The sequence below is a fragment of the Neolamprologus multifasciatus genome, chromosome 6 (assembly GCF_963576455.1).
Source record: "Neolamprologus multifasciatus chromosome 6, fNeoMul1.2, whole genome shotgun sequence".
In the NCBI taxonomy this organism is placed as follows: Eukaryota; Metazoa; Chordata; class Actinopteri; order Cichliformes; family Cichlidae; genus Neolamprologus; species Neolamprologus multifasciatus.
In genome coordinates this window covers 15,470,972-15,484,430 of record NC_140444.1, presented here as the reverse complement: position 1 = coordinate 15,484,430, position 13,459 = coordinate 15,470,972, and the positions used below count along the sequence as shown (strand labels likewise).

Here is a 13,459-nt window from a genome sequence, read left to right as displayed (position 1 = left end):
GGCACACACTCTACAGTAAAAACAAATACACCGAATGATGTCAAGGCCTTCTGACAGAGATGAAAGACACACTGAAACAGACAAAGAGGCAAAAAAAACCCCAGCTTGCAGACAACAGGCAGGTATTATGACTGAAAGGAGCGTCTTCCCTCTGTCATTGGATACATACATGAGCTACAAGTATCTGTACAGCTGTGTGTGAAAAGCCTGTGTCCCTCTGGTCTTTTGCGTTGCAGAATTTGTACAGATGTTTGGGAGCCACCTAAGTCATGTTTGAACACTGTTTTGGTATATTTGTAATGCATTTAACTTTTTGCACCTAAGGCAACCTGCCATGATTGAGCTCTCCGAGCTGTCGAAAACCAAGCCTTCCAATAAAAATAACGAAACAGCTGTCATCGCTGTAAGGAAAGCCTACTTTATGCTTGCGGTTTGAACCGGATTAATAAGATAGCCGAAAGTCTTTAGCAGGCATGTGCAGTGCGCCTAGATTTCTCCCTTGAGAATACACCTGATTACTGTGTTTGAGGGAGAAAGAAGAGGAAAAGATCATTTGGATCTCGTTGGCTAGACCAATTATCACCAGCTGCTAGGAGAGTATTGGCACAGATTGAATGGAAACATTTTAAATACGCCACACACACAGAGAGTACGCACACACACAGGGTCAATGTTTTCTTCCACAGGTATGCAGCACTGATCATTCTGATCATAATCAAGAGCATGATGTTGATTATAATGATGACTGCAATCTGAGTTTCTGGGCTGTTTGAATGCTGTAATAAAAAAGCTACAGTACACAGTAAGTTGAAGCTTCAGCAAGGGTGACAAGAGGAAGTGAGCGCAGGCTAGAAGCCAACGGAGTAACGCAATATGGCATTCTTTCAGGTGCAATATGGCTTCCTACCAGCGATTTCTCAAAAACAAGCTTGAAGTTCCATTTCTGGTACGAGCATGTGCACGGAGGCCCGCACGCACACATGCACACAGGCGCTGGCTGAGAAAAGGGACTCACACTGTGAGCAGGGTCTGTGTTGCATTATGCGTTGTAGCCAGAGCAATGAAACAAAACCACAGTCGCCGAAAGGTTCACTTTGCCCAAAGGACACTGAACTGCACAACAGATACACAGGCTGTGAAATTTCACAGCAGTTTTTCATCTTTTCCGACAGCTGAACACGTTGCTTTCAAACCAAAAAGTAAGCCAGCCTCGCTTGTATTTTTCCTCTCAGAGCAAACACACTCGCATACACACACGCGTAATCTATGTGTACATTAACCACAGACATTTTTTGATATACGCTAATTTCCAGTCTTCAAAGGCCTCTCAGAGTTTATTATCAGCACAAAACTGGAATAGCATCAAAATTGAACTGCTTCTTGAACAGGCCTCATGACAAGCAACAACTAGCTCCAAAATTCCAGCTCAGAAAAGGGCCGCTGCCAACTACTGACATTAATTACTTCAAGATCTCCCATGCTTCAACATACCCAACAGTATCTACACTATTTGTCACATCTATTTGAGGGAAAATTATCGCTATTAGGAATGATCTCACTCCTGGGGATTGTACAGTACTCTGGTTGCAAAAGTGTGCAGAGTAGCTGTTTTATTAAAGTCCTCTGATTGTAATTATTTTATTAAATTATCATTATTGATTTACACAAATACTTTAGTATCCTTCTGAGGCTCGAACTCAGAATCCTGCTGAAACAGACGGACTTTTTCATGCAGAGTATTTTTCATCCTGTGCCTCAGGAACTGAATTTCACTTTGGCTACCTCCTTACACAAAGTCTAATTTTAGTTTCTTCACAATCTTACTTTTTACTTTTTGCTATATTGTGAATGAAACACCCACCTGACTGTACACGTGTAATCAGACAGATCAATAGATGTACCATCAAAGTATTTTTCTTTATCAGTAAGCGTGCATTTAAAACTCTCAGATGGTGACAGGACTTAACAGCTGTGAATATTGACCAAGGGTGAAAGTTCATAAGTCCAAGTATTTACATTTCAGATGTAACTAGCTTTTGAATTCTTAGCATAGATTCTCAGCTAAATTAGCAATGCGGTGTGTGTCAAAGCATCTCATCCCAACACCTTGTGAGGATATACGAGTGCAAAAATAGAGCTTCTCACTCCCAAATGACAGCAGTAGTAGTGGCTACAGCAGCAGACACAGCTCATATAGTCTCATGTAATCCTACAACAGAATGAAGAGAGGTTTTCATTTTTACTGCTCCTGCAGTGTGTGTGCGTGCTTCTGTGTCTCTCTCTCCTGGATGTCTTTTTTAGTGTTTAGTTAGAGCACTTGATATACTGTACCATCAGCCTTGCTTACAATCTGCGTCCACATTTCTGTCTGTTCAAGAGATACAGCAGGTCTTCGAATCTAAAACAGAAGGGTTCGCCAGTCATCTGGACCGTGCACGACTTATTTTTTGCAGCGCGGTTTACAAAACCAGTCATAAACACTGATAAGAGCTCATGGAAAGAAGTTCTTGAAGTGAGAGAGAGGCCATTCCCCCCCTGTTTGAACTGACGGATAAAGACCTGAAAGAAACTCTGTGCGCGTGTGTGTGAGCGTATGTGCGTGCCTACCCATGACTGCACGTCAGAGGAAAAGGGTCAGTGAAACACTGAAGGTGAAGAAAAGTATGACAGTGCAAAGTGCAAAGCTAAGCCGTCAGTTTATTCCCAGCACTGTTTGCTGCCACTGAGACTAACAACGCATCCTGCCGGCAGCTTTGAAGATGAAGGATGCCAGTTTATAAGAGTGCACGGTGAGCTGCTTAAACATTAACCAGAACCTCAGTTTGAAAGGTTACAAACAAACAAAATGGCTAGGAAACATCCGAACTAAGGCCTGTAGGATATCTCTGTTGTCCGCACACGTACATAAAAACATGTGTCTGACTGTATACAACACAACTAAACAATGAAATCAAAAAGGGCAACAAATATCGCAAAGAAAACATGCACCACATGAGTGTGACGTTTGATCATTCTCTGGAAAGGGTTTCACAGAATCAGCCGAAAGCGAGAATACAACCCTCAGTCTAATGCTTGGATAGAAATGGCAAACTCTGATTAACTGTTTTGCACATAAAGAGAGCATTTGACAATAAGCCCTGTAGCCTTAATGATAAGTTTTGATACCTTAGAATACATCAATAAAGATGTGGTTTGACAGCTATTAAGAATAATTTCTGGGTTTTTCCAAAGGTAGCTGCATAAACCCAGTCATGCTGTTCTACAAGCAGGTCTGAAATATGACAGAATCCGCTGTTCAGAAAAGGGCTTCAAGGGTTACTCCTAGTAGGCTGTCAAGATTGTAAAGAGTTAAAGAACAGCATGTCTATGGCTACAGGGCATCATCTGCATTTTAGAATTTTCAGTACTGGATTTTGTCTTATATAGTTGTTGAAAGCACCATGGTTAGCGGAGGAAAAATAAACTCTTGTGTTTTCATTGGTTACAAGAAATTTTGCAAAATCCTGATAACATTGCTGGAAATGTTTTTGTTATCTCTCTCTCTTGTTGTTGCTCTGGAATGATCCTAAACTTTGTTAAGATGTTGGCAAAAATCCACGAAATTAAGAAAGAAATACATCACCTAATAGAAAACAGCTGTTTTAAAGAATTCGTTTATTTGTTCTTCTTGATTTTTACATTTTTTTTAATTTATTTATTTTATTTTATTTTTTAGCCACATATCACAAGGCATTAAGACAATTTCAAATATTGTTGCATGTGGCTGACAACGTCAGTCGGTTGCCTCTTAACAGCACCTGGGAACATGTACTTGTACTTTGTGTTTTCTGTTGTGTAGATCTTGATAACTGGGGGCAAAAGAAGCACAGATCACAAATCGCCCAAATGATTTAGGGATATGGAAAGAGGTGTAATTTCCACTGGAAATGAGGCTCCGTCTTACTTTCACACATTGAATTTCTTCCAGTAATATTAAAAAGTGTCCACTTACCATGACAGAAGAGAAAAGACATTAGTTCTTAATTTTATTTCCAGGTATACCATTCAGGAGCTGCAGCAGCGACTGGTAGAAAAAGTGCCCTGCAGAATCCATTTGTCTTGGGTTTAGACTGACACAGTTGAAACCCAGGGCAACATGGTACCCTGTTTTATGCAGTCTAAGAGGCCTTTATAAAGGAAGATCTGCAGGCATTACTCAGTCTTAAAAAAAATTCTCATCCAATCAAAAACAAACAAGCTAAAAAAAACCCGAACTAACTGTATTTTGATTTAGTGCTAAAATTTGTCTATATGTGCTGGAAGTTGACATCAGTGAAATATAACACAGCAAAGCTTTAACACATAAAGTAGCAGGCCTCTATCCAGGAGACTAATTGTGATCTAAGGTGCAATATGCATGATGACAATGTGGATCATAATTTGTCTAATCTGAAATCAAACCTACATGTTTCAGGCTTTAGGAGTGAAAGACTCTACATGCCAACAATGAGTGAGTTAAAGCATAAAGATCGCAAACTGAGAGAGTCTCATGGAAATATGTACAACTCTGTCTGTAGGTCATTATGGCTGTTAAGTTCAGAGAGGAAGGAGAGCCCTTTTATTTCACTGCCTCTCTCTTCCTCACAGTTTCTTCATCATGTGCCCCCCCCCCCCCCTCCAACCTATCCGACATACGCCCCGCCCCTGGATTAGGTTCATCTACTTATTTTCACTATTCTCGTCTCGTGGCCAGCCCGTCCCTCCGTCCCTGCTGGCCCTTGCAGTACGGCACTTGTCCCCTCATTCTGCATGCTTTTTAGCCCTCTTCCCAATCGTCCTTAATCTTCCCAAATTATTCAAGACACTTTGTCTTCTTCTTGTACCCAAGACATCAAGTAAATTACACGAAAACTGCAAACTAGGGAACAAAAAGAATCACATTTGTGATTTCTTTTTTTCCAGAGAAGCTGAAACCTTCCTTTATCACCTTCCTTTATTGAACAGTTGACGGGGATTTCTGTAAATGAGCTCATCATTTAGCCTAAAAGGCTTGAGTGAGGACACTTCCACGTCATTCATGTTATTTAGCATTACAGACTTAGAATTTGCTGTCGAGACACCCAAATGCATCGAGATGCACATTCAAGATCGCCCGATCTGCCTTTAAGATCATGATGGAAGTAATCAACAAAGTTTTACGAGATCCTTTCAACCATCTCCTCTCTTTTGTTCAGATGTTAGTGTGATATTTAAAGTTATCAAAAGGTTCTGTTTTCCATGTAACTCGCCCTCTTCTATTGTTCAGTTTCTTTACAAAGATCTACTTCTCACCAACATTTAGTGTTTGCTTCAGCTTAAAAATGCACACACACTTTCCCAAAACCTGCAAAATGTTAAAAACTAAAATACTTTTCTAAAAAATAGCCATTTTCACACTTTTGTGAATCCAGTGTAATGTATCTATTTTTATATGTATATATTATATTTTATATTTTCTGGTCACGTATAAAAACGTGTAAATGATATTGGTTAAATAAAATAGTTTATATATGATTCAGGGCTTGTGCCTTTTTTCTGTTTAATAATTTTGTCAGTATTTACAAATGTCTCCAAATGTCCCTCTACCTAATGTAATGATAGATCTAACATTAACAAGGACCAACACGTTTTTCATTTATCTCAATGCTTTGTACCTTTAAATGACAAAATAAAAAAACCCACTTATTTTTAAAAATAGTAAATAAATAATATTGACTAAATAAAGTTGCAAAATCACTTGCTTGGGTTAGTTATTAGTTACCTTTATATTTAAAAGCATGCAGGTTAAAATGGGTTACCTGACAAGAAAAACAAACTTTAAAGAGTAAAAACACTCTTTCCTTGGGTTTTATTGCTTCCTTGGACAAACTGTGACTTTCTCCTACAGTATGAACAGCTTCCACTGTTTCTGTTGACTTAGCAGCATGTTCACATCTGTCACTGAGAATGTCCCAGAGCTTTAGAAATGGGCAACACCAGCAAACAAAAACCTTTTAAACAGCTGCTATGTGTCAGAGTGGCTGACATGTGCTGTGACTGTCAAACAATATAGAGCCCCTTTCCCCCTGCAGACCTGCAACTGAATGGAAAATATAAGGGTCCGAATTGGTTTGTGATGGATGTCTTTCTGTGATTGTAGAGTGTTACACTGAGGGTTTTGTTTTAGTGTCTATCATCAGTCATCTTTTTGCTTGTCCTTTTCACTCTCTGGCTGTTTCATCGACATCCTACACCGGGGGCTGCACTTCAGATTATTGCAACACTGTTGCTTTTAAGGTCCACGTGATTCTAACACCTCTGTATACAGTAATTACACAGTAATTAAATTATACAGTAATTAAAATAAAACCAAAGTTATTTTAAAAATAAAATGCAAAGAGAGAATTTTCACAAAGCCAAATATGAAGCATGGCCAAAGAAAGGACAATGAATAAAGATCCTCATTAAAGATTTGATACAAATCACCACATAGGAACACTAAAAGAAAAAACCTTTTTCTTTGAATGTTTTCCAACACTGAGATTCAGGGATGAAACTGATAATTTCACTAATCTGCACAAACAATTCCTAAATGACTTCTTACAGTGTTTGAAATGCCCACAAGCTTTTTCTGAATCTCTAGCCTGCATAACTTGGCCATCTGAAAAGCATTCTGCACTATCTGCAATCTACAGGCTTACTTATCCGTGCCAGCTTGTAATAAAAACACAACTATTGTAACTTTGATCACTTTTATCACTCAGCAACTGATGAAACTTGCAGACACAAAGAGCTGACTCGCTGATAAAATCGTGAAATTTGCCTCTTTTGTGTGTAACACCTGTTTCTTTTTGGTATTGAATAAAAAAAAATCGTGTAATTAACTACTATGCTATCCAAATTTGAGGATTTTGCACAGTTATAATCCGTTTTAAAATTGATTTAATTTGAATTACTCACATTTGCAACCAATAAAGCAAATAACATCTCTTCTTCTCTGCAGCATGTTCTCGTGCTTGAATGTAACAATAAACTGTATAACCAATAGCAATAAATCTACTTTTCTGTGCTTTGTGTCACAAGACCTGATCGATTTTGTTGAGAGATACTTGTGTGATTGGGGAATGAAGAAGGGTCTGTTTTCAATTAGCAGTGTGGCGAGTTTTTGCACGATTCTTCAGATAAATTAAAAGCCATAGCTTTATAGCGGTGAAGTCGAGCAATGAGAAATGATGCTGTGGGTCATTAGGCTCAGTGGTCCCGTTTGAGGTGGTTTAAAAGCCTCCATTATGGCCTGCGACGAGCTAAATGGACTTTCAAATTGCATTTCATGTTGCATGTGACTTAAATCCAAATATGCTCGTGGACGTGAGCCGAAGTATTCATTTAAACAGAACCGCAGTAAAGGTTGTATTTGAATGGACTGTTGGAGCTTAATAAACTAAAGCAATTAAATTATTGGCAGATTTAAATAATTTTTTATTATTATTATTATTATTATTATTATTATTAAACCATATAATTGACACACAATTTTGCGTAACGAAAATCTTTCCATTTCTCAATCTACCTGGTTAGGTTAATACATTTTCCACATCTCCAACACATCAGCACATCCTGCCACCGCAATTCTAATTTCATAATTTCAGGTCAATTAACACTTCTCGTCATCAGACAGTCGCTCCGGGATGGAGGGCCGCGGGTGGGACTTACCGACACACTCGTTGGCCTCCCTGGCTGTGGCTCTCTGCCACGGTCTGTCGTAGTGAAAAGGTTTGCACCTGTCGCACTCGGGCCCGGCGGTGTTGTGCTTACACTCACACACCAGATTCCCGTCTCGGTCCTTTACGCACCGAGATGCGTGTCCGTTGCATTTGCATCTCCCTCCGACCTGCAGGTCCGACACTGAGTAGAAATACGAGTCCCGGGCCAGTTCCGAGTCGTCCTCATTCTCGTCGCCGAAAGTGTGCAACCTGCTGAAGATGACCTTAATGTCCGTGGCTGTGACCCAGTCCTGCAGCACCGGGGAGTTGTCAAAGTCATGCGCCGACGGTCTGCCGTCCAGCGTGCTGAAGGCGATGAGCCCGCCGGTCAGAGGGTAGATGTCGGTGTGTGAGTCCGTGCAGACTGCCTCCTGCTCGTTCTGCTTTGTGATAACGGCCCTGTTGGGCTTGTTATACATCTTCCTGCACTGGGTAGAGTAAAACTGAAAGGGTACCCAAGTTTTCCCGTAGTCCATGGACTTGTAAATAGCCATGGATTCGGGTCGGGGCGAGCAGAACTGTAGGCTCACATACGTTACCTCAAACTTCTTGCCGAGGGACAGAGTCAGGGTGACATTTTGCGGGTACTGGATGAAGTTCTCAGACTGCCAGCAGGTGAGGTTGTGAGGGTTGTTAAGATCCGTTAGATACGCTGGTGGGTGATACTTCTTGGGGTCAGAGGCGTCGCAGGTGTGACAGTTTCTGGTTTTCTCCTCTCCTATCTCGGCAGAGGTCACCAGGCAGTAGCGACTCGGCGTCTTGCCGCAGGTACTGGACACCCTCACTTCCTTCCCGAAGGCGGAGTTGACGAAATCCGGGATGCAGCGCCGCGGGTTGCCGTGTTCGTCGTAGCAGGGATCCGGAGGAGAGGTCTGTGCTGCAAACATGCTCATCCCGTACCCTCCAGAGGCGCTCCTGCATGACAGGGACACGGCGAGCAGCAAAACCAGCACAACATCCACAGCTCTTATCATGGTGGCTCCGTGATCCCCCAAGTGTGTCTGCAGAGTTGAGAGGGAACACAGAGAGCACGAAGAGTGAGTTATTTTAGTGATGACACAAAAATATATTAATATCTGATAAAAAAAAAAAAAAATACAAGTGATAAAAACTGGAGTATATTTATTCCTAATTTTGCTTATCTAAAATCTATAAAAGCTCACTTTACCTGAGATTTATTTTAAATAATGTAAAAGACCGGCGAAGACGCGCTACTTTTCTCACTCGCTGGTCTCGGTTTGTTTGTTTCTTCCAATCTCTTGCGTAAAAATAGAGAAACGGATGGATTTAAGAGTCGCTTGTGTCCTTATAGCAAGTCCCGCTCCTCCTGCCGGTCTTTTCAAAATCTCTCTCTCTCCCTCCCTCTCTCGCTCTCTCTCTCTCCACATATTCTCTCGCGCGGATCGGATCTTGCTTGGCACGGCTTTAGGTCAGTTCATCTTGGGTGACAGCAGGCGGAGCAACGACGTCCACTGGTGGCGCTTCAGGAGACTGTTGCGGTAGTGGGGCGCAAATTACCTCAGGAGAGAAGACAGAGAAGTGTGAATCTGAGAGACACCCCCCCCCCCCCCCCCGCCCCAGTTGATCCGGTACTTTATGCTGGATTGAGCACGTTTAACAGAAGCCAGGTATGACAGTGAAATCACCCTTCCATACAGTAAAAGCCCTGCTGTATCCACGAAATATTTGCAGTTTTCTTCCTCTTCTACTTCTTGTTTCTTTCTTTTTGCCCAAGGCCAAACTGGTCCTAATTTACCATTTACTTTTCCAATTTTTAAAAGTATTGGCGTTTCACCATTTTAAAAATGACTTTATTTCATTCTGTTATGTGTAATTATTTTTAAACGACATCAACATAAAATGTTTCAGAAGGACAAAAGGAAAGGTCTTATGTCCCTCTCAGGTTTCTGTCCACAGTGGAACAGTTGGAGGGATTAGGTTTACTTAAAATTAAACAGGCACTAAATTGTGGAGTGCGCCAATAATGTGCTCTTTTTACTATGTTAAATTCGAGTGTTTAGATTATTTGGAGAGCAATTAAGCGGGTTTTTTTCTTGGTTTCTTATTGGAAACCAAACTGCTTCGGGATAGCAGCCATGCTCAGTTGCAGAATGACGCCAGCGTTTGTACTTTCACACGGGTCGGGTCTTGAAAAATAAAACATTTGCACACCAGATTCAAGGCTTTTTTTTTCTGTGCAGAGTTTCAGAATACATGCCTCTTGAGTTGGAAATCTTCTGTGACCAGCTGCTCCATGAGACCTGTTGAATATTGGCACAAAAAGTAACCGCGCCATCTTGTGCCCGTAGAGGGAAACAGCAGCTCAGCGTTCAGTGACCGGCTGGTACTGTCTGTATATTCCAGGTGATGGAGGTATAACACCACGTACTATTTAATGGAGAATAAAGACCTTCACTGCTTAAAGGAGTGAAGCATGGGCTCTTATGATAGCCAGGCCCAGTTTTATTCGTTATCCGGGATACTGTGAGAAATTTTCAAGACATATTACCTGAAATTAACACATTAAGGCATGAATTGCTCATTTCATTCAATGCATTTTTTAACTTTTTATCTTATACTACCTACACAACAAATTCGCTTTACAAAACCAGTCAGCTTGGAAAGTTTGTTAACATGCTCGAAGTTCAGGAATACTAGAAAAGCTACAAGAAAATTCACATTAAATTGTGCAAATAATGTTTTTGTTTTTTAGGCTCCATGCTGGTTGAATCTGAGCGCTTTTGTAGACCTCTGCATGTGTTCACTTGTTGGCATCAGCAGTGAAATCATCAACTGAACAAGCCACAACAGAAGCACAACAACTTCTGACAGATGAAATGCAATTGAGATCACTGGCAGTTTTATTTTTGTCCATAGATTTTTTGGGGGATGTAGCCTACAAAAATATTGCTCAGTGCACTCCCAAAAGTTTATTTTTTTTTTCCACCTTGTGAGGAATTGACTGCTCATCCTCATGATTCCTCGTGCTGCCAGGTCCTCTGCCATTTCCTAATTGTCCCGTGGTGAGTTGCATTTCCAAAATGAAAGTTTATGGTACAGTACTAGCAAAGCATACACTTTGATGTTGCCAGAACAGAAGTCCACCTCAACCTAAAGGCAACTTAGTCAACTCTGTTGTAGATGAACTGAGATAAAAATCACAAATGAGAAACATTTAGAGGCTGAGTGTTCGTGGTTCCTGTGAATCCTTAACATTTGGGCATCGTGTTTTAAAATAATTTGAGGTGATAAAATTATTTTATACAGTATTGAAATGAATTCTTTGTTTCTTTGTATTTTGCTTCTAATGTGCCAGACTTTTGTGTAACTTTGAATAGGGGTCTTGAACAAGACTTGTCCAGTATACTGACATTCTTTCAAAGTTTTACTTCAGACATTGGCTGCTTTTTCATTTATTTTCAGTCTAGTCTTCGTACCAGATAATTTTCAGAGGAATGTTTTGTTTCCTCGTTCTTTACTTGACACTGACCTATGAATCATTTCGGCATAAAAGGGGACGTAACTTACGGTGCCACTTTTATGCTTGAATGATTCATATAACAGACAGCTTTGCATAGAGACAATTGTATTTTTATGCCCTTTATTAGTTGCCACCTGTCTCAAAAGCATGACACTTTTTTCCCTTTGCCCTTTTTTCCCCAAGATGAATCTACAAAAAATGCCAACACTCTTTCATGGGTATAAAATGGTATTCTTACACCAACAAGGTGACTCCCAAAGAGTTATTAGTAAAAAATAACTGGTGTGGGATGGTGTGCAGCCCATCCTTCAAAAGAACTGAGGAAGTTGTGCAAAAGAAAGAAGTTGCAGGCCTAAAAATAACTATCTATGATGATGAACAGTATCTGAAAGTTATGTTCTTAAGAAATGGGGAAAAATCTTGAAAAGAGTTGACGCAGGACTTGAGAGATTACCCGGCTGAAGGGCCAGATGAGACCTTTTCTGATGAAGTTTCATGAAAACCTTATCAGAACTGTTCTTGGTGGAAGAGTGGCTGTTAAGAAGTCCTTCTCAAGGAAAAGTTTGAGGTATGCCAAACTACACAAGAAGTGGATATCAGTAACTACCAGTCTTATGGAGTGACTGATTCAAATGAAAGATTTTGGTTTAGCTTGTTAAAAGAAAGAGATGAGGAGAGAGGTAAAACAATGAGTGTCTACAGCCATCTGTAAAACACAGTGAAGGCTGTGTCATGGTGTGTGGCTGCATTTGAGCCGGCGGTGTTTGAGATGTAGTTAAAAATGATGGAATTATGAACACAGAAAAGTACCGTCAGATTTTGATCACCGCGCAATCTGGAAAGCATGTGACTGGCAACAAGTTTGTTTTTCAGCATGACAAACAAAGTTGTTCTGCTTCTTTGCTCATGTGTTTTAGCATTTTATCTTCAAGTTATTATTCCATGGTTTGTCTTTGGTTTTAAATCCACAAAGCAACTGAATTACACAGGAATAAAGAAAAATGCAGCACAAGAATTTCAGTTTAATTCAATTCAGTTTTATTTATATAGCACCAAATCACAACAACAGTTGCCTCAAGGTGCGTTATATTGTAAGATAAAGATCCTACAATAACAGAGAGAAAACAATCAGATGACCCATGTGGGCAAGCACTCGATGACTGTAGGAAGGAAAAACTCAGACAGGAAGAAACCTCAGACAGAACCAGGCTCGGACAGAGACAGCCATCTACCGTGACCAGTTGGGGTGAGGGGAGGGAGACAACACAAAAGACTTGCTGTGGAAGAGAGCCAGAGATTAATAATAACTAATGATTTAATGCAGAGTGGTGTATAAACACATACTGACTGAAAAAGGTGAGTAAAGAAGAAACTCTCGGTAAATGGTAAATGGCCTGTATTTGTATAGCGCTTTTCTAGTCCCTAAGGACCCGAAAGCGCTTCACACAACCAGTCATCCACCCATTCACACACACATTCACACACTGGTGATGGCAAGCTACATTGTAGCCACAGCGACCCTGGGGCACACTGACAGAGGCGAGGCTGCCGGACACTGGCGCCACCGGGCCCTCTGACCACCACCAGTAGGCAACGGGTGAAGTGTCCCACACTGTGGGAATCCCCCAGGTCACTAGACCTATTGCAGTGTAACTAAAGGAGGGTTCAGGGTCACCTGATCCAGCCCTAACTATATGATTTATCAAAAAGGAAAGTTTTAAGCCTGATCGTAAAAGCAGAGAGAGTGTCTATCTCCCAAATCCAAACAGGGAGCTGGTTCCACAGAAGAGGGGCTTTAAAACGGAACTTTCTGTCTCCCATTCTACTCTTTGTCGTCCCAGTTAATACTTTTAGTGCAGCGTTGTGGATCAATTGAATATTTTTCAGGGAGTTTTTAAAACAACCTGATAAAAATTAATTACAATAGTCCAACCTAAAAAAAAGATATTTCAGGGAATCCGTTTTTAAGAAATTCACATCCAGCACACGGAACTTTCTTTCTGTGGACAGATCTTTATAAAACATGGTCTTCCTGCTCCTTATCTTTTTCATTTGTCTGAGGCTTTACTTCCTGATTTTCAAATATTATAACAATTACAACTGTGTTTTTTTTTTTCTCTTTGTCACTTTCTGCTTAGTATCCATGCACTGTTTGCATCTTCTCTATCAGTCAGTGAAGTTCTGCAGTGCATATCCTTTTGCAGTCTCCCATTCTGTT

At 40.6% G+C, this 13,459-nt stretch overlaps 1 protein-coding gene and 1 long non-coding RNA gene across 3 annotated transcripts in view; one reads left to right on the top strand and one right to left on the bottom strand.

The window, feature by feature from the left end:
- The window catches only part of ntn1a (netrin 1a), a 58,231-nt gene extending 49,497 nt beyond the window's left edge, over positions 1 to 8,734 (bottom strand). For both annotated transcript variants that reach the window (XM_085162224.1, XM_085162225.1), the window contains exon 1: positions 7,711 to 8,734. In XM_085162224.1, coding sequence (XP_085018350.1) covers positions 7,711 to 8,734 — 1,024 coding nt within the window. The remainder of the gene's footprint in view (positions 1 to 7,710) is intronic.
- On the top strand, positions 8,691 to 11,520 carry LOC146516688 (uncharacterized). Its single transcript, XR_014874494.1, has 2 exons — positions 8,691 to 8,797; positions 9,190 to 11,520. It is a non-coding gene; the product is annotated as an uncharacterized LOC146516688 (long non-coding RNA).
- The last annotated feature ends 1,939 nt before the right edge of the window (positions 11,521 to 13,459 follow it).